The following is a 21,642-nucleotide window of genomic DNA, read 5'->3' as shown; positions in this document are numbered from 1 at the left end:
TAGTTTAGTTTAGTTTAGTTTAGTTGCCTGTTGTTGTCGTCAACAACCAGTCCTGCAAACCAATCCACTTTCACCAGTAATTATAACTGAACAGCAATTAATGATATATCTGTCATAGTTTTATTCAAATCAGGTTTATTTGCGGTTAGTGTGGCAGAGCCATGGTTATAACTGATGGTTATTAATTATAACAACAACAAAATATACTTCAATTTACCAGATTGATTGTAGTAAAATCTAGTTTACTACAGCTACAGTTTATCAGTTCACTATATTTAATACAGCATAGCATACATTAGAGATCTAAATCAGGACACACAAACGGCCAATTTAGTTTATTCAATTTAAGCGCATGTCTTTGGGGGAAACAGGAAACCCACGCGAACACGTGGAGAACATGCAAACTCCACACAGAAACGTCAACTGACCCAGCGGGGACTCGAACCAGCGACCTTCTTGCTGTGAAATGATAGTGCTAACCACATGGTCACCGTGTCGCCTCAACTTAAATATTACTATGATATTTATTTATTATTTATTCATTCGTTCGTTCAACGTATTTGCATATGACAACCAACAGTTTCCTCTCCAACGTGACTGACAGCATCACAGAAAGATCTGCAGACGTGTGTATGAACACTTGCTCATTATCACTTCCTTCAGCTCAGGTGAGCAGCTCGACGCTTCTAAAGACACCTTTTAAAAAAGGATTTCAAAACAAAACAGCACATGGCAGCGAAAAATACAGTCAGAGACTGACGATGACCTGAGAAGAACTCCAGGATAATCTTGTAGAGGTAATTCTGTTTATTCGTTTAATAAGTACTACAGGGGGAGGAATGTACATTTGGCTGTGTGATGTAAACTATTCCCATATTGTTGGGTTATGAAGTTTTACACAGGTTTTACAATCAATACACCAAAACTGCATGTTTGCTGCACTCTAACCATTCATTCATTCATTTTGTTTTCGGCTTAGTCCCTTTATTAATCTGGGGTCACCACAGCAGAATGAACCGCCAATTTATCCAGCACATATTTTTCGCAGCGGATGCCCTTCCAGCTGCAACCCATCTCTGGGAAGCACTGTAACCAATAAAACAATATTTCATTTTTGAGTTAGAGGATTTTTTTTTCTTTTTGATGTGAATGACACTACAGTAATCTATACTTTTTTCCACTGTAACAAAACTTTTGTGGTAGGCAGAGCTATTAATTTTTCTTCAACAATCCATTATAATTAATGCTAGTTATAATGGCAAAATATGATTCTATTAACATAGCCTACAGTGTTTAAAGTTTGTCTAAGAGTCAGAATGTCTTCATGTCTCAGTAATTATACTTCATATTGTTTCAACATTAATAACATTACACAAATTGCACAAACACACCTTAAGCTGTATGAAATATGTGCAATATTGTTTTTATATAACAGTATATAATATATACGTGGTTTTTATTGAACATCAAAGATAAAGGTAAGCTTATATACACTCAACAATATATATATATATATATATATATATATATATATATATATACACACACACACACACACACACACACATATATATATATATATATATATATATATATATATATATATAGTGTGTGTGTGTGTGTATATATATATATATATATATATATATATATATATATATATATATAGATAGATAGATAGATAGATAGATAGATAGATAGATAGATAGATAGATAGATAGATAGATAGATAGATAGATAGATATTAGCAGATTTTTTTTATTAAAATGTGCTTTATTTAACATGATACTAGTCACAATATAACCTTAAACATTACATTTTAAATGGAAAAAAACATCAGCCAAACATAAAAAACTTTTTTTAATGTAAATTTGAATTTTGAATTTACAGTGATTATTTTGCTAGCATACTTTGTTAGCTTTAAGGTAAACAATTAAAAAGTAATCCACTAAAAAAGAGGTTATTTTTTGTCATTTTAATCTAGAATATAGAATAGAACCAATTTGCTTCCACTTTGGAACAGCAGTTGTTCCCTGATGACATCAATTTGATGGCTTGGATGAAATATGCTTAGCCACGCCTCTCCAACCGTTAGTTTGCTGCGAGTGAAAGACAGCAAAAAGAGAAAGAGCACAAAAATATAGTCGGGTAGTCAATAGGGTATATGCAGAAGGACTTTTAATTTTCAGTAACCTGGGTCAAAGTGCTTCCGGTGAACTGCATGTCGTTACAAAATCAGCGCAATTAAGGTCTGTTTTCTTTCTGTTTTCTGAGTTAGCTTTCGCTAGCCTGCTGATCCTGACAGCGTGTGCGTGTACAAGGTTTTTTTTATCTCGTTTTACACTTGAACAACTAAATTAATGCGGAAGTCTGTTTAACTGATTATATTTTAATTACATTACAACATCGATGCTGTATAAAAAAAATTATAAATTAAAAAATATATATATATTACATGAACTGTTCACTGGAAGTTTCTGGGAGGAAACACTAGCTCCGCATATACCCCATTTTCTTTTTTAAATGGGGCATCCCTATATTGAAAAAAAAAAACATGTCTGCAACAACTTCTGGTTCACACAGACTTTAAATATGTTTGTGTTTTACATTATTTCCCTTCATTGTAAAAATAATACAATACAGGTGAAAACAAGAAAAACATAGTCTTTTTAGAATTTACTATTGTCGTTACCTTTGCTTTTGATTTATTATAAAACAACTGTGACTAAACTATGCTCTTTTCCCTTCAACATTTTATGTACACCCTAATCTCAACTCCCCAGCGACCATGAACATGACCAATCCATCAACAGCTTCTTCAAACCACACAAGCAGTTGTGGACCACTTTACGATGAGGAAAACCCCCTTCCACTTGTGGCTCTCTACAGCACCGTCCTCACTGTAGGTCTGCCCGCAAACCTGATCACAGTCTTCCTCACGTTCCTCGAAGTGTGTCGGAAGAACGTTCTAGGAGTTTATCTCTTCAGCCTGACACTGTGTGACCTCATGTATCTCAGCACACTTCCACTGTGGGCCATTTACATCCATAGAGGCCATCGCTGGGAATGGGGCTCTCTGGCCTGCAAGGTCACCGGATACGTGTTTTTCAATAACATGTACATCAGCATTTTCCTGATGTGCTGCGTTTCCGTTGACCGTTTTGTGGCGGTGGTTTACGCCGTGGAGTCTCGAGGGTTGAGGAGAATGAGACATGCCGCGATTATCTCAGTTACGATCGTGGCGGTCGTCGCGATTGGACACGTGCCTGTTTTCACCATGACAGAAGGAAATTCGGAGGAAATAACGGAGAAGAGATGTTTCGAGCCGAGCGATCCTTCTTCTGTAGTGACGGGACTCAATTATGCCAGATTCCTTGTTGGTTTCTTCATCCCGTTGTGCATTTTAACTGTTACTAACTTTGCGATTCTTCTTAACGTTCAAGCAAGCGCAGGCCTGAAGACGAGAACCAAAGTTAAAGTGCGCAATCTGGCTGTCGCCGTCGTTTTATTCTTTTTGGTCTGCTTTACGCCGTACCATGTGATTCTTCTGCTGCGTGCTGTCAATTTCCATGTTTCGGATGGGAAGTGTGACTTTGAGAGACGTGTCTACACGCCGTACACCATCTCCTTGGGATTGTCTACTATCAACAGCGCGTTGAACCCTGTTTTCTATGTGCTTGCTAGCAGTAGTGCACAGAAGAAGATCTATAAAGGCCTGCAAGGGTTACGCAGCAGCTCAAGATCCTCTTCTTTAGCATGATTTGTTTCACGTTTTCGAACTTTCAACATTTGTTTTATGTTTTGAGACTTTCTGTGGCATTCAAAACCAAGCATCGCCAACATTACAGGTACTCAATGTTAAGAGTCTTAATGTTTTGTACATGGATGTTATTGATGTATTCCATGAAGGCTTGCAGGATTGTTTTGAGGTAAAAAGAAGTTTTAATTAGCTTATTGTTAGAGTACTGTTGAAATTAATATTGAATACAGTACGTTTTGCACATTTACAGTTACAAATTACAGTGAAAACAGCTGTTATGAAAAGGTGCTGTGTCTTCAAAAGGCTTGATTATTTCTGCTTTTGAGAGGTTTGGTCAATGCAAGGGTTTCAGTTCAAATTTGTTTGAATGCCATCCCCTCTTTCTCTCCTACTTTCAAATTTCCTGTCAAACTACTACTGTTCTATCACAATAAAAGCAAACAAATGCCCAAAAGAGAGAAAGAGACATGTATACAGAGATCTTTGCCCTATCCAGAGCTAAACTGATGATCAGTTCCAGCTGCAGGGGAATTCTCTGCATTATCTAGTCCTCTTGTGCATTTGACTTTAGTGGACGACCAACCTTTTTTTCAGAGACTTGAATCAGTTTGTGTCAGCGTAAAGATTTAATATTCTAGAAATTCCCTTGATATTGCTGGAAGGTTAATCTCTTTTTGCTTTCATCTAAACAATCTGCTCTCAAATTGTTTTGGTAACTTTAGAACGGCTCAATATCTTGCAAAGTCAACGAAAACTGGAAAATGATGTCAGTTCAATGGGGTTTTTCAGATTAACCAGCTTCCAGATTAACAGCAATTTCTGAGAAGTATCTGAGAGTGTTTTCTAAATTTGATCTGTGTTCCTTCTCATATATGTTATGTATTTTATTTTTATACTGTGCTTCATGTATGTAACAGAATTTATGTTTGTTTGTTTTTTACTCCACTTATACAAACTTCAAATTGGACTAAATAGTGGCCTCACATTGTAGGCTGTTCTTTAATTTTGATCAGTGTTCCTTTTTAAATATCTTGTGTAATATTAATAATATATACTGTGCTTCTTGTATCTAACACATATTAAATGGTTAAAAAACTACTTTTACTTCACGTATATCTTCAAAAAGGACCGAGTAGTGATCTCAAAATGAAAGAAATTGTATGGTAGGCTGTTCTCGAAGTTTATTCTCCACTGCATGGGTAACCAAGCTCAGTCCTGCACTGTTAACAATTGTAGAATCTACAGTAATTAACTGTTAATCAATACAGCAAAAATACTGTATTTACATTTACAGCACCATTTATCTTGTGTGTACAGAATTGCATGTACATATCTTTACAGCAAAACATATTGTAATTTTTACAATGCAACTTTAAAATATAGTAACATACTACATAACTGTCTTACAGTAAAATACAGCACATTTTACAGTTAAATACGGTGTAATTTACAAAAAAAAACGTTAACAGTCATGCAGAGTTTGGCCCAAACATTAATCACACACAGTTTTTAAAATGACACTTCAATATGGTGGCCGCGATTATTGAAGTATCCTTCAGAGGGTGATATATCCCATACGGAAAAAACTGATACTTAAAACTTGTAGTGTCTGGGAAAGTTGGAGGTGAAGTCTCCAGGGCATGGGCCCTCCAAGACCAAATTTGGTGACCACTGCTACTATATATTGGCGAATGCTGTTAAAGATTCATCCATGCTTGTTTTACATTACTGAACTCGACTTTCACTCCAAATGTCAATCTCAATCCAATTTCATTAGTCTCAGGCCAATTTCATTAGTCTGTTGAACCACAATTCCAAAGCAATATCTGAAAGCAAGTTCTCATTCATTATTTTTCAGTTATTCTGGATTAATCGTGACTTTTTCGGTTTTAAGTTATTTTAGTGACCATTAGGGGGTTTTCTTTCTTCAATGGATGAGTACCAACAATTTTGTCCACAGCTGTAAAACTGCAAGATCTGATTCTGACTATTAACAACATTGAAACTTTTTCTTGTCTGATTTTCATGTAATTCTTTGCTTTAATTCAAAGATTAGAATGTGATTTTTCTGATTGCTTGGTTTATGTCTTTTAGAGTGTTACCAAAGACGTTCTTAGCAATGACTTATTTCTCCGTCTCACATTACAAATAAAACATTTCTACAGTGGATGGGAGCTAACGCATTGTCATTTAGAGAACTTTTTCTCTTCCACAAAATGACAATTAGTCAGAACAACAAACACTTGACTTGTTGCACATGTAAGTCATTGTTAATCCAACATTGATTTCTTAATCTTTCTTAATTTAATGTATTGGCATTGTGTTGTCTAAAAACATCAACAATAAAAAAAGAATCTGTTAACGACACAAAAAAATGACAACATGAATCCAGAGTGACAGAATTAAAGTGATCTGTTTTTTCCAAATACAGTACTCAGCAGTCACAGTTTTGAGTTTGGTATGAAATTGATTGCATGAAGCTACAAAAGGAAATGTTTTTTTTTTTTTTTTTTGGTTAGGAAGGTGCTGATGTGCAAAAAAAAGAGGATGTCTGTTAGCTTGGAGGTGGCAGTCGAGACACGTACATACCTGCAGTAAGACACGTACTTGCACAATCAACTTGTGTGGTTGATAAAGACCTGTGTTTGTCTGGCTTAGTGTAACTTCATCTTTTGATTACAAATCAGAGGAGGACAAATATAGGAGTTTGATGATTAACTGCTCTTCAACATAACTGGAAGTAAAGACTAATGTTGATCTTAGAAATCTTTCTTATTATTTTTATTTTTGTTGTTAAAACTTTTTTTTTATTACAGCCAAACTAAAAGAAATAAGACTTTCTTCAGAAGTAAAAAAATATAATAGGAAATACTGTAAAATAAATTACACTTTTGAAATATTTGAAAGATTACAAATTTTATAGGAAGGCTAATCATTTATGCAATTGTATATGCATAGAACAGCAAAACGTTTCCAAAGTAATACAAAGAGCCCTGTGATGCTTATTTTCATCAGATGGTAAGTGTGTATAATCAGAGAGTTCTCTCTGAATAGACGATGTTTCACAATTCATTGTGGTGAAGGTTTTGAGTATGAGAACGGAAGTTGTAAATGTACCTTTCGTGACCTTTAACAGTTTGTGAACTTCCCATTTGTTAAGCAGTGTTAGTTCTGTTTGAAGTTTGAACTCAAGCAGACTGAATGACAGGAAGTGTGGCAGAATCAGTGTCTCTAGAATGTGTGTGTAAAGTTTCAGCTTAAAACACCCATCAGATTATTTGTTATACATATCAGAACATCAGAATCTTCTGCTCTGAACACAATGTAGCTGTTTTTGTTGCCTTTAATGCTAGTTCTCCCAGCCCACCTTTCGTACGTGCCTGTCAGGGTGTGCCTCAATCTCCGCCTCGGCTGCATCAGATAAACAGCGCAGTGAAAGACATGAAGGAAGCACATCTAATGGAACATTTGTGAGAGATACTACAGTAAGAACTTTCATAAAGATTATTTGATGTATTTGTTGTGGAGTTAATTCAAGCCTTTCTGTAACGATGAGTTACAAACAATGTCTTTACAAAGTTCACGCACATACACACAGCGTGCGCCAGATACACGTTAATATCCACTGCTGGATATCCGTTATGTTAATGTACAAAATAAACCTGAATTAACGTCCACAAACCGGGATTGAAGCGTCTTCTTTTAAAATTGTGCTGACATGCGGCTGTGGTGAAAGTAAAGACGGTAAAATCACTGTAATTAATCACAAACATGCACTGTTTTAAAAACGTTTTAGACTCGTAATACTCATTCTTGATCACGTTTGATGATAATTGATGATCACGGCGAGCTGAACAGATCTTTTAATCCCAGGTGCTTTGTGCACGTCTTGTCTTGTTGATTTGATTATCCGCGTAACTACGGAGACATGGTAAAATGCGGCTGTCAATCAATTTGGTGAACAGGGAAGACCGCAATCCTACATCACGTTGCGGTGGGCCTCAAAATGGGAGGGATTTGGGTCCTATTTTAATGTCACGAAATTTAAAAAAGAGATTTATTGCCTTTATATATCATTCCAATATTACAGTGGACACACTATACCTACACGCAGTCCTGTCCAAACAGCTTGCAAAAGATGATTTTCATCATATGTGCCCTTTAAATTAGGTTATATTTACATGACAAGAAAAAGTGGAAATGTTTGCATACAACAACATTGTCAAAACCTAAATTTCATTGACAAACTTTGATGTTGGCTTAAGAAAGCCAACGTGACTGCGCTAGGACTGAAAATGGCAGTTGGCAGGAAGCACAGCGGTTGCTAAGTGGTTGCTAGGCAGTGGCTAAAATGTTTATGGCATTGCTAGGTGGTTGCTAATCAGTTGCTAAATGGCAACGCTCGTGTACATGTTTGATCAAATGCAAATACTTAGTAGAAATTTCTAGCATATGTTATTAATCATTAATAGCATGTAGCTAATCATTATTAGCACTTGGCTTATCATTGTTACCATGCATAGTACACAGGAAGTCCCATTTGCTAGCATGAGTCAAACGAGCCAATACCCAGCTCCCTATGATGTTCTGATGTAGAGATATTGCCGTTTTTAAATATTTGCTAGGTTAGCCTGTTTGTTTGCTATGGGGACAATTGACAGCTTAGTGAAGATACATCAAGGCTTCTTGCCAATACGAGTGATATAAATCAACCCTGATGTCTCGATGTCCGTCAAAAACTGGACCTGGACATTATGTAAAAATGGCTTGACATATTTAATATGAAACACAATGATTAAGTGTGAAAGTGATACATGCAAAAATGGCTTGCCATATCAGTAAAAAATTTGAGTTTAAGTAAAAAATGGCTTGCCATATCAGTAAAAAATTTAAGTTTAAGTAAAAAATGGCTTGCCATATTTTGAGAAAAATAACGCTTAAAAATTATTTATTGGAAAACTAAAGTCTGGTGAACCTGAAAAGATATAGCAACAAAATCTAAAGCAGAACACAGATTTTGGCCAAATTTGGGGCTTGTATAATTTTTTAACATGCCTGGATTATTAAAACGTAATATTTAACATGTATTCAAAAACAATAAGTGTGATTAGCATGAGGGTTTCTCATGCAACAATCTTAAATGCAGAAGACATATTTTGACCAAACATAGCATACACAGCCTAGGAGGAGATACGTTTGTTTTAGAGGACAGAGTAGTATAACAGTATGTTGGCTTTCTCAAGCCAAGATAATTATCTCTAAACTATGCTAAAAATGCTTTATTATGCATGCCACTTTGTAAAGAAGTGATAAGCATATCAGATACAGCAAGCATATCAAGCGCCATATCAAGAGTCCTTCAAGAGCTTGTATTTTCAGTTTTCTTCATTTTGCCATGTTCAATGTCAGAAACGGCGCTGATTTCGTGTTAGCTCTACATTGAAATTAGCCATATGAGACTTCAGGACTTGTATGAATTAAAAATATATTTTTAAGACTCTTTGACAATTCATAAACAAGTTAAAGAAATGTCTTGCAACAATAATAGAGTTGGAAAAACTTGCATTGTTTATTACAGATGAGATTTAATCTTTTTTTTTTAAGCAAACAACTCAAACTATTTGATCTGTATATTAATGTATTTAAATATCTCCAATATAAATATGCTAAATACATTCAAACATTTCCGTTCATAGTTTCAATTTCTCAGTTCATGACAAAAAATAATTCATGCACGCAGGCAGCAGCAGCTTCTTCATTTTCTCATTATTAGGCACTTGTTAGTTCTGTTCTATTTGTGGCAAGGTGTCTTTGTCAAGTAACATTTCCCTCCTGAGCTTGTGTGTGTGTAGCGATACAATCCAGTGTGTTTTTCAAGTACGTTTGTAGCAGATTTTTTTTCTATATTCATTTGTAAAAATTGCTTACCTGTACTTGTTTGCATATAAAGAAAGCAGGGACTGCGTTGTTTGGTAAAGAGACTCAAAAATGAAATTCAGTCCTCACTTCTAACCTGTATGATTTTCTCAGAAATGTTGATGATTATACTATTAACTCATTTCAATCCAGTCACAATGAGTTAAGCAACTGATGACAGAATGTTCATGTGTGGCTGAGTTTTTTTCACTGGAGATTCAGTCTTTTGAGTGTAACAGTGTGACTCCTGTGTGTGCGTGTGATGTTGATTACTGCAGAGGATCATTGTTGTGCTTGTTCAGGTTCATGTTGAGCCAGTGACGTGAGACCTGATAAAAGAATCCTGGAGCATTACGGCAGTTTGATGATGGCATCAGCTAAAAAAAAAAAGAAAAAAATAAATAAATAAATAAAAATTGTTGCCAAAAAATCTGTATGATTGACTATATTCTTTGAACTAAGTGAAGGATTGATTGAATGAATGAATGAATGAATGAATGAATGAATGAATGAATGAATGAATAGAGTAAGAAAGGATTGAATGAAGGAACGATTAAATAAATCAAGGAAGGATTGAATGAATAGAGGAAGGAAGAATTGAATGAAGGAAGGAATGAATAAATAGAGGAAGGGAGGCTTGAATGAAAGAAGGATTGAATGAATGAATAAAAAGGAAGAAAAGATTGAATAATTGAATGAATGTAGGAAGGAAGGAAGGATTGAATGATTAGAGGAAGGAAGGAAGGATTGAATGAAGGAAGGAATGAATAAACAGAGGAAGGAAGGGAGGATTGAAGGAAGACATGAAAGGATTACAGGAAAGAAGAAGGGAATAAATGAAGGAAGGATTGAATGAAGGAAGGTAGGAAGGATTGAATGAAGGAAGGATTGAATGAATGAATAAAAGGAAGGAAGGATTGAATGAATAGAGGAAGGAAGGATTGAATGATTAAAGGAAAGAAGGGATGGATACTCAAGCAAAACATTGCCAAAAGTTTTGGGCCATTTCCCTTTACATGCACCTGAATGATAATAACATCCAAGGCCATGTCCACGCGTATATTTTAAAAAGAGTTTCCTTAAAAAAAATGCACAGTGATGCACAACAGGCAACGATAAAAGCCTTTTATGACAGGTTCACCTCAAATGCGGAATTAAAAACGAAACTGAATATGCAACATGTTTGCTGTGGACGTGCAGAATTTGCCTCAATCTTATGCGTTTGGAGTGAACCCAGCAGTTTTGGCCAATCAGAAAGGAAAAAACCAGACGTCATGATGCAAAAACTCTACACACCCACACTGTATCCGGACTTTCTGAAAATCTTCACCCTGGGCTGAGATTTCGGAAAGTTTCAGTTTCAGTGAACTGATACTGTGTTTTCATGTGGATAAACAGCCAAACTGCATAGGGAAAAATGGTTTTGAAAATACTCATGTTCGTGTGGCCAGGCCCTAAATCTTAAACCATCGGGTTTAATCTGGAGTTTCCCACTCTATATATTTAGAAGAGCTTCAACTGAGAAAAATCTGAAAATCATGTGGTGTGAACATTAGAGCATTAGTAGAAATAAAGAATGGAGGACCATTGAATGATCTAGAGAGGTGTCCCAAAATTTTTGGCATACACATAAATTATGATCCAACCTTAGTTTGAATAAGTGCTCCAGGACGGTCTTCCTGAACCTCTAGTTCAAGATCTCGAAGAGTGTTTGTCTGACACAAAAGAAGGTTGCTTTATTATAACAGCACAAGAGTCTGAATATGTAGCAACACGCCACTTTTTTAAAAACGGGCCACATAAGATAGATTCATGTAATGTCTCTACCCACCTGTGAGTGAGTGTTTGCATCAGGCTGTTTGAGCTGCAGTGTTTTTAGCAGTCCTTCCTGGGAGTGTAGTTTGGGTTTGGGACCTGACAATCTCAGCATTTTTGACCCAGACTGTAAATGACACCAGAAACTTGCAGCTTCACTGATGGAGAAGATAGAAACTTTTCACAATGACAGAAACTCCATCAAAACTGCATGAGTTTAGTTCACAGAGGACAAACAAACTACATTTTACTGTGCCAAGTCACTGTCCATTCAAGTCATGCTCTTAACTCTCTACTTAAAAATGTGATTCAAAGAGCCCGTATTATGGGTTTTTGAAAATGCCCTTCCATGTAGTGTGTAACACAGCTCTAAGTGAAGTGAAATATCCAGCTAAGACTTAAATCTGTAAGTGTACAGTGTTTAAAACTGTTGATTCATCTATAAAAGAGTCGACTCATAGCACTTCAAACGAGTCATCTTGATAACGAGTCATTAGGTGTTTCGTGATGACGCGACTATGAAACACAAGTAGTTGCGCGCGCAAACCCGAGAGATTTGAAACCTGCTGCCCCACCCACTAACAGAAAAAAGCCACACACACAGACAGGTCGAATGAAGTCATGCTGTGCAGATGGATATTATTCACAGTCTACCCAAAGATGAAACCTCAGCATTATAGCCCAGCCTTGAGCAGTTCGAGTGCTTCTGGAAACTACGTGCTTACAAAGAAGACTTCATCAGTTTGTTAAAGGAAGGATCAGTAAAGACTGTCAGAACATGGATCAGTTTCTTCCTCCATTTCACAAGTGTAAGTACGTGCGATTAAAACTGTTGCCTCGTTTACTCTAGCTTGCAAATTATGTATTTAGTTGTGTTTTGTTACTTGTAACTGCGTGTACTGTATCAGGTTAACTCTTTATATTTTCATATCGCGTGTAAAGCCAGGTTGAAAATGCGACGTGTGCCGCTTTGTTTACGGATCTTCAGCTGTTCCTACACACGTGCAACGGTCAAGTTTCAAAATAGTTCAGCTCATGTTCGAGGGGAGTTGTCTAAATTGCACCCACCAAGCTGAACTGGCGCTCTAGGCGTGTGTGTGTGTTGTGTCCTCTGCGGAGGAGGGTAATGTGTGTGTGTGTTTGTGTGTGTGTGTGTGTGTGTGTGTAAAAAGCAGGCAGACTGTGACGGGCTAGGAGATCTCCTCGCCAGTTCTTGGCTTAATAAAATAAAATAATAAAATAGTTAGTCGTTGGTATTTTCAAGTCCATCGTCTGGATTTACATTCACCCACTGGCAGCCAAAATCCACTATGAAGCGTGTATGCACTGTGACTACTTTTATATTGTTGATTAGCAGCTGGGCATTTTACTCTGTCTCACGCTGAAGGCTGTCAGTGTCGACCAATCGCAGCAGGCTGTCATCGGTCCAATCAGCGCAAATTAGCTTCATGCTAAGGAGGGGTTTGGGAACAAATGAATCACTGAACAATTCATATGGGAGTCGCTGGGATAATTAGGTCAAAATAAATGCAGATTATAAGACCATAAAAGTGTTTTTTGACCTTGCATGCATATTAGACTGTTGTTGGAGACCCTTACAATCAAAATATGACCCTATTTCATGTATAATAGGGGCTCTTTAATGTCTTTCAGTCAGCATTCTTTTAGTAGGATTAATATGCCATAAAATTTTTTTTTTTGAAGTATTTTTTTTATTTTATTTCAATTTGTTTTCACTTTAATTTTAGTAAATGTTTTTGTCATTTCTATAACTTGCATGCTTATATGATTTATTATATTTTTATTAAGTAGTTTTAGCAACTTTAGAACAACATTGATAATGAAAACTGGCTAAAATTGTATTTCTTTTACATAATTTGAAAGTCAACCTTTATTTGACAAAAAAATAAGAAGCTCTGTGGAAATAGCATTACGCATTTTTTCTCTCTGCTGTAACATTACAGCGCCTCTGGCCACGGCCCTTAGCTGCGCAGTGTATGTGCACGGTAAAAGTACGTTTGTGATCTCACAAGGCCCGGAAGTATATTTTTGTAGTCCCCAAAATTCGTTCATTGTAGGCTTTGCTGAGCTAACTCTGTAAAAATTAAGGTCTCCCTTTGCATTGAACTTTGAGCATTTTACATTCAGAGATGCTGTTTATGTTCACACAGTTACATTACACATCAACTAAAGTTTAAAATATGATATCATAGTGTACCACCCCTTTAAGATATCATTTATATTTATGCCATGACAGACAATTCAGCTATTGTCTATTTTAAACTATATATTCAGCAATAATAAAGCACCAAGCAGGAGACTAATCTCACAGTGAACAGTACCGATAGACTTGTACCTTGTTATTGCAGCAGACTGAGAGAGCGTATCTGCGGTGTGTTCTGGCAGCAGGGACAGTGTAGGGATTTCCATCACAACAGGATCTTTTTCTGCCTCCTCAACTTGAAAACAGTTGTTAAAAACGAACCAGGGGTTTACCTCATCGTCATTATCAGCCTGTAAAACCACAGCGTTAAATATCACAATAACAATAAGCAGAAACAAAAGAAAATAAAAAAACTGTATATTTTTTAAATATACAAAAAAAACTGAGAATAAATTTCATTTTAAATGATTTTTTTAAAAATAAATGAATAAATATAGATAAAGATGAAGTCAAAATTTGTAGCGCTCCTGTAAAATTGTAATTTTTAAATATTTCTCAAGAGCCATTTAACGGAGACAATGATTTAACACCCTTATTAACATAACAGTTATAACTACTAATTGCTAATAACTAAATTCTTTTATCTTTGCCATGATGACAGAACATACTATTTTTCTAGTAATTTTGCAAGATACTGGTATTCAGCTTAAAGGCTTAACTAGGTTAATTAGGTTAGCCTGGGCTGTTAGGTTAATTAGACAAGTCATGGACAACAGTGCGAAAAAATATATCCATCCTAAGGGGAATAATAATATTGACTTTATTTATTTATATATATAATATAATATAATATAATATAATATAATATAATATAATATAATATAAACAGATCTATATCCAGCTAAACTAAGAAGACTTTCTCTAGAAGAAAAAAAAAATTGTACAGTGGAATTACTGTGAAAATTACTTGCTCCGTTAAACATTACTTGAGAAATATAAAGAAAAAAAAAATTCACAGGACTAATAATTTTGCATTCAACTAACTCCTGTCCATTACTCTCTATCAGAAATGTGTTTTCTTCAACCTGAATTACATATTCACATATTTTAGTATATGCAGTTGAGGTCAGAATTATTAGCCCCCTGTAAATTTTTTCCCTCTATTCCCCCCCCAAAACTGCTTTTAATCTAGCCGAAAAGAAAAAATAGATTAGACTTTTTTTCAGAAGAAAAAATATTATCAGACATAATGTGAAATTTTCCTTGCTGTTAAACATCATTTAGAAAAAAAAATAAAATTAAAATAAATAAATAATAATAATAATAAAATAAATAATAATAATAATAATTATTATTATTATTATAAGTTAAAAAAAAAAAGGGGGGGGGGGCTTAAAATTCTGACTTTAACTGTATATTAGTGTTTTAGCCCAATCGATAAACTATCTTTTTAACTGTATGTGCATTACAGTTTTTCTCTGTTACTTTGGTCCATTTCTCAAATCAGAATCAAAATTCTCAAAACAACCTGTTCAATCTCCACATCATTGAATCACATGTGCAAATCGAAAAAGTATTCTCTTTCCTTTGAACATGTTGCAAATGCTTTTGTGCATCTATGCAAATGATCATGTGCAACTCTCTGATGTTTCCTACTTTATCAGTTGCTCATGTCATGTTGATCAAAATGTAATAATTTGGTCTCTGTTGAATAGTCTCATCCCCCACAACATTTAATGGTTTGTTCATGGCATAAGTCTTAACATGCAAAATGGCTGAACAAGTTGTCATAATGCATTTTTCTATACTTTCCATTAGACTTTTTTTTCTAAATCTGTCTAGAACTGGTAAATTTCCCCTGGTTTAATCTTGGCTTTTTCTAATAAAGGGGTATCTCAAAAGAGATTGTTCCATGTTCACATTTATAATTTTGTTTTTTTTTTTGTGCTATGCAGTGCTGTCTTTTCCTTTCTGTATCACAATGACATGATCTCCAACAAATTACAGTACAAACAGCAACAATTTTTTTCCGTATTTAGATCAGAACACCGCTCAGATATAATACAACACAGTACACTGTTATATTGATAACATGACTAAGTAATTTGACTGTCGTATTCGTACACAATGATTTGTCATTATGACAGCACTGACCTTGACATTCGTTGACACAGAAATTTAGTTTTGAGAGATGAACAAAGAATTGAGCAAAAGACTAGCGTTTGCAGGTAATCCATGGTGTTTTGCTATTTGTACGTGTTGTTTTGAGAAATGCACTAACAAGTTTTGCAAATTTCAACTCTGATCTGAGAAATGTACCAAAGCAACTAAGAAAAACTGTTAATAACACACCACAGAAGAAGACAAATGCAAAACTGCACAACATACATTTTCAGGACAGTCAAAAGTTCCTGTTTCCATCAGAGGTGTGGTTGGTAATTCCTCCTTCCCGGTCTTATCCTGAAATCCAGCCCAGTCTGAAAACTCATTGTTATTTTTCTGGGTTTCTGTCCAGTCTGCAGAACTAAACGTGGCCCAGTCGTCAAACCCTTCACAACTCTGAAACCCATCTTCTTCGTAGTGGTCCAACACACACTCTCCCATAACACACAGCAATGTAATCCAGTCAAACCTCAGAGCCCTTTACTCTTCTGTCTGCATCTATTTGTACTTTTAAGCTAAAGCTGACTCAGCAGGGGGTCGATATGCCTCTGTAATGGCCTAAATTCTGTTGTTGTCGTCTGTGTAGTTTGTTCTCTGGTGTCCCAAAGGAGGCAGTGATTGTGATCGTGTTCCCATTGTGTTTCAGAAGCAGATTTGAGGACACACGCTTCCTTCCAAACACATTTGCTCAGCTCTGTAGATTCAATGTCTAGGAACAAGGCCAAAGAATTTGAAGAGTGAAACAAATTATTAATGCCTGCGGGACATAACTGTACTTTTTATATATAGAAGTTGAAAATGTAAATAAAATTTAGAAATTTGTTTATACAATACCGGTGAAAAGTTGGGGTCAGTTTTTTTTTTATTTTATTTATTTATTTTTTTGAGAAAATTATTCTGTTCATCAAGGCGGCATTTCTTGAACATTAAATAGAAATGTTAAATTGTTAAATATTTATACAAATTTTAAATAACTGCTTTCTTATTGCATGTAGTTTTAAATTAAATTATTACTCCAGTCATTATTGCTTTTATTAATATTACATTAATAATAATAAGAACAAGAATTATATATATATATATATATATATATATATATATATATATATATATATATATATATATATATATATATATATATATATATATATATATATATATACATATATACATACATACATACATACATGCATACACACACACACATACATACATACACTCTATGTGTTCCTTGGAATGTCCTTTTGTCCTTTTCCATTTCAAACTAAATACTTTATTCAAATTTAATATTCCCTATCCTGTGTGTCAAATAGGTATGGGACGATAACTATTTTCAAGGTATACCGCGGTATGAAAAAGTCAAGGTTTTAAACCCCCAAAATATTCAGCTATACCATAGATTAGTAAGATTTTTTTTAAAGTTTTTTTTTTGGTTTTTGTTTTGTTTTTTTGGGATAACAGTATCTCCAGTAGGCTTGTGCCGGTATTCGGTAATGCGATAAATCACGGTAATGAATATGCACGATATTGTTATCGCGGGCACTTCAAAATACCGTGAAAAATAATAGATCCGAATTTATATTCTTAGAACGCGCCTTAGCTTATTTTCCATCAACCGCTTGAAGAAACACTGCGTATATGCTGCGCAGAACTGATGCGCACTCTGATGTAAACAATCCCCGCATGTAGAAGCCCTGTGTGCGCAGTGCGCGCCGCCGCTGCCACCGCACTATAATCCTCACACGCAGGCCATCTGGCAGACTGGGCACTTTCCCGGTGGGCCGACGTACTTTTTGGGCCGGGCTGATCATCGTCTTATGATCTGATCGGCCCATAAAAGGCTTAGCAGCCTATCGTTTTTTTCTGCCTTATTGATTGACGCTGCTGTGATCTGTGACTCTCTGAAAGTAGATGCTTTTTTTCCCGGACAGACAGACCGGGCCGGCCCATGTGACACCCTGCAGCCCATTGGCTGTTTTCGGTATTGACATTGGGCTGGCCCAATCACAAACTCCTATTTTGGACTCCGTGTGAGCGTGCGTCGTCTGTGTGTATTTGTCAAAATAGTCGAGAGTCAGAGAGAAGAAACGCAAGGGAGGCGCAGAGAAATCGCGGGAAATACACCGGCGTTTCATTTAGCGATTCTGAAAAGTTCTCTGTTCATTCTAGTACACGGCTAAAAACGCAAATCACGTAACCACACACTCTCTGCCCAGAGCTGCAGCCACTAGTTCAGCGGGTGAGCATAAACCCCAGGTCAGAGTATAGTGCATGTCAGACAGTTCATCTGCTGGATGATCTCATCTCACTAAAGTTGTTAAACGTTATATTGAATTCATCTTGTTGTCTCTATCTAACAATTCTTATGTCTTTTGAATCACTTGTTCTCAGTTAACTGTTTTGGCTGAGTGCAAAGATAAGCTAATATATTAATTTATGTAACCACATACACTGATTCTGCACATTGACTGATTGCTAACCTTTATCGTTTAAATTTAATGTACGTTATACTGTTATAATGGCCATTATTGGTTATTAAAACTGATATTCTGCAAAAGAGACAGGGTAAAGTTCATTCTTTTCAATGGAAATGAAAGGAGACAGTTATATTTAAGCCTTGTTTTGTTATAAATATGCAGTGTGAAGATGATGCTCATAAAAATATGCAGCTACACGAGGCTGTTTGGTGTCTGTTAATCATAATATCAAAATGAAACAAATTTGACTTATATTATGTTTTCATTGTTTAAATAGTGAAACAGCAAGCAGGATGAGGTGAAAGGTTAAACTGTTCCCTTTGAAGATTTACCCATGCATTAGCAGGCAGTTTTTGTTATGTTTATTATTGAATATAGGCTGAGTCAATAGTGTATTGAATAAGCTAAATTGACTGTAGTGTATGAGTGTGTATGGGTGGTTTCCAATATTGGGTTGTGGCTGGAAAGGCATCTGCTGCATAAAACATGCTGGAATAGTTGGCAGTTCATTCCACTGTGGCAACCCCTGATAAATAAGGGACTTATGCGAAGAAAAATAAATGAATGAATAGTGTATTTTTTTTAGAACTCAACAAATATCTTTATGGACAGCATACAGAAATTAAATTGAGATTAAAGTTTGTATTTATTTATTTATTTCATATATATGGCTTTTGTGTTTTATAGAATATGAGTTGATAAAAATATTGGACATGCATAGATAGATAGCATTTTGATTGAATTTAGTGGGCCGCTCTGGCCCAAAATGCCAGGGCCGATTTTTTGCCCCAGTCCAGCCCTGCTCACACGAAGAAGAAGCATGGCGGAAGGAGGAACGCTGCCGACAATTTATCCCCCTTCAAAAAGGTTAAAGTCAGAAGTTTGGAAATATTTTGGGTTCCAAAAAAAATGCAGAGGGATTACGAAGACGGTTTCCCTTTTGCACATTCACTTTGATATAATTGCTCAAGTTTACTTTTATATTGTGTATTGTTGTATTTATATTTATTTGTATTTAAATGTTTGAAGTACTTTTAGTTAATTAAAAAGTTATTAAAGTTTTGTTATTTAAGTTTTTTGTGTTTTTTACCTGTTTCTCTAGTAAAATTACAATATCGTGATAATACCGTATACCGTGATAAAAGCTCAATCAATTAATCGCAGCATGAAAATGTGATACCGGCACATGCCTAATCTCCAGCTGAAAAGATATCCAAAGATGCCGTTTTAAAGAAGTCTGTGTTTTTGAAACAAATGAAAACAGCAGAAGTCAATGATTCATTTGAATTATTTAGCCTGACATGTTTACTGCTGCAAAATATTATAAATGTTTCTCTATTAAAATATATTGTGTTCAAAGGGGAAAAAGTTTTTGTATTTTACGCAGACATTTAAAAAGAGCATATTTTAGAGCAGTAAACAGAATACCGTGAAACCGTGATATTTTTATCCAAAGTTATCATACCATCAGAATCTCATCCCGGCCCATAGTGTCAAACAAACAAATAAATAAATAGGCTAAAGTAAAACAAAACACATTTGAATGATATTCAATATATTTTACATAATAACATGCAGTTGCTGTCTGAAATTGCACCATAATTACCCCCCCCCCCCCCCCCCAATTCCAAATTCATATTAAATATTTAAAACAAATTCTGTTTAAACAATTATTGTTATATTTATTATTTTACCATTTTCACCATGTCAGCAACTATTCAAAAGAGTTTAACCAATAACTTACATCTATATACATATTTTATAATCATTTTACTTTGTAAAAGTCAGAAAAAATGTATATAAACATCAACAACACGTTCTTAATGAACTCTGTTTTAATGCTTACACAGAAAAATTTACTTTTCATTAAAGACAGATAGACAGAGGTGTGGGTCTCGAGTTATTAGAGACTACAAAAATATAATAGTTGTCTGTTGACACAAATATATTATCATAAATCTGTCAAGTATCGACAGTTGTGTCGTTTAAAGCAACGTACAGTACAACATGATCAGGTAAATATTTTTTTTGTGTCAAACACTCGCTAAGCCGCAATAAACGCCTTGTGTAACAAAGTAGCAAGCCAATAAAAGGACAATATTTCACTTACCTCATAAACGAAGCGCAACAGGTGTAATAAATTGTTTGTAAGCTGCTTATAGATCCACGTCGCGCTTCCGCAGTTTTCTGCCGAGTGTCTGACGTTACATAAACAGGAGGAGCAAGCGGTGCAAGCACCTGCGCTGAACCTCTGACAACACGCCCAAGACCAGCACGTGCTCGTCGTTTTGGCTGCTATAACCTCGCGAGATTATGGGACATGGAAGGCTATTGACAAAATAGCAAGCATACGAAGATGTACAAAGGAATTATGAGTTTCACAAACACAAATGACATTTTCAAATGAGACTTACTAATAAAAAGCATTAACTTTTTTTTTTAATTCTGGAAATATAACTTCGCCCTCCATTTGAGTGGTATATTTATTTATTAAGATTATACAGCCCAAAAATTCTAAATCCATTTAAACATGTTCTTCATTTATTAGATTCACTCAGAATTACTGACTGTGAATTTTGAAACTAATTTGTAAATAAACTCATTCCAAAGTTAGTAACAGATTCAGGTAACGAATGTTTATATCAGTTTCATTGTAATACCAGTCCTGCAAACATCAGTTTGAAAAAAAAATAAATAAAAAAAATCATTTGATTGAACTCGGTGCAAGAATCAAATTCAGAAACAAAGTTTAGACAAGCTAGAAAAAAGGCACACATGTAACCTTCACTGACGCCATTGGATTCTGTCATCGGCCGATGGGGATCAAAGCTGGGAGTCGTGACATATTGATCCACGTTTGAGCCCATATTTCCCACACAAAAAAAAAAAAAAAAAAAAACACTAAAATGATAAAACATTAGGACTATTACAAGTTTACCATGGTGAAAATAGATGTAGAGCAGGAGTTCTCAATCTTGATTTTTGCTCCAACCCTAATCAGACACACCTGGGCTAGCTAATCAAGCATTTAGCCTACCAGGCTTTCTAAAAGCATCCTTGCAGGTGTGCTGAGGCAAGTTGGAGCTAAAATCTTCAGGACACCGGACCCCCAGGACCAGCTTTGAGAACCCCTGATGTAGAGTGAACACTGTCTGGTTAAGTATTTGCTCAAATCATTTTGAATCATTAGTTAATTTCTGTGTGATTAAACCTTTATTATGTTTCATTATCCTTTGTTCTAATGTTGTTTCTAACCCATATTCACTTCAGGAAAAAAATAGCATGGAGTTCTGGTGGTTAATGAAGCTGACACCATGGAAAATATTAACACAGCAGATGACAATCTC

At 35.3% G+C, this 21,642-nt stretch overlaps 2 protein-coding genes across 2 annotated transcripts; one reads left to right on the top strand and one right to left on the bottom strand.

The window, feature by feature from the left end:
• The first annotated feature begins 2,788 nt into the window (after nucleotides 1-2,788).
• On the top strand, nucleotides 2,789-4,373 carry gpr132a (G protein-coupled receptor 132a). The gene has a single exon (XM_056477492.1). The coding sequence runs from the start codon at nucleotides 2,789-2,791 to the stop codon at nucleotides 3,758-3,760; it is 972 nt and encodes a 323-aa protein (XP_056333467.1). The 3' UTR covers nucleotides 3,761-4,373.
• Nucleotides 4,374-9,327: 4,954 nt separating this feature from the next.
• si:dkey-229e3.2 (uncharacterized) lies at nucleotides 9,328-20,492 on the bottom strand. The gene is made up of 6 exons (XM_056477713.1): nucleotides 20,406-20,492; nucleotides 16,044-16,527; nucleotides 13,848-14,005; nucleotides 11,508-11,649; nucleotides 11,323-11,391; nucleotides 9,328-10,053 (listed from the first exon to the last, which is right to left on the bottom strand). The coding sequence occupies exons 2-6, from the start codon at nucleotides 16,257-16,259 to the stop codon at nucleotides 9,946-9,948; spliced, it is 693 nt and encodes a 230-aa protein (XP_056333688.1). The 5' UTR covers nucleotides 16,260-16,527; nucleotides 20,406-20,492; the 3' UTR covers nucleotides 9,328-9,945.
• Between the last annotated feature and the right edge of the window lie 1,150 nt (nucleotides 20,493-21,642).

This window comes from Danio aesculapii, chromosome 17, assembly GCF_903798145.1.
Source record: "Danio aesculapii chromosome 17, fDanAes4.1, whole genome shotgun sequence".
NCBI lineage: Eukaryota > Metazoa > Chordata > Actinopteri > Cypriniformes > Danionidae > Danio > Danio aesculapii.
The sequence above is the reverse complement of the archived record's forward strand: the minus strand, read 5'-3'. Positions and strand labels throughout refer to the sequence as shown.

Coding starts and splice junctions, on each gene's coding strand:
- gpr132a (XM_056477492.1), top strand. CDS start 2,789: ATGAACATGACCAATCCATCAACAGCTTCTTCAAACCACACAAGCAGT.
- si:dkey-229e3.2 (XM_056477713.1), bottom strand. CDS start 16,259: ATGGGAGAGTGTGTGTTGGACCACTACGAAGAAGATGGGTTTCAGAGT. Junction 14,006..16,043: donor CTTTTGACTGTCCTGAAAAT/GTATGTTGTGCA, acceptor GTGGTTTTACAG/GCTGATAATGACGATGAGGT. Junction 11,650..13,847: donor CAGTCTGCTGCAATAACAAG/GTACAAGTCTAT, acceptor CTTCTCCATCAG/TGAAGCTGCAAGTTTCTGGT.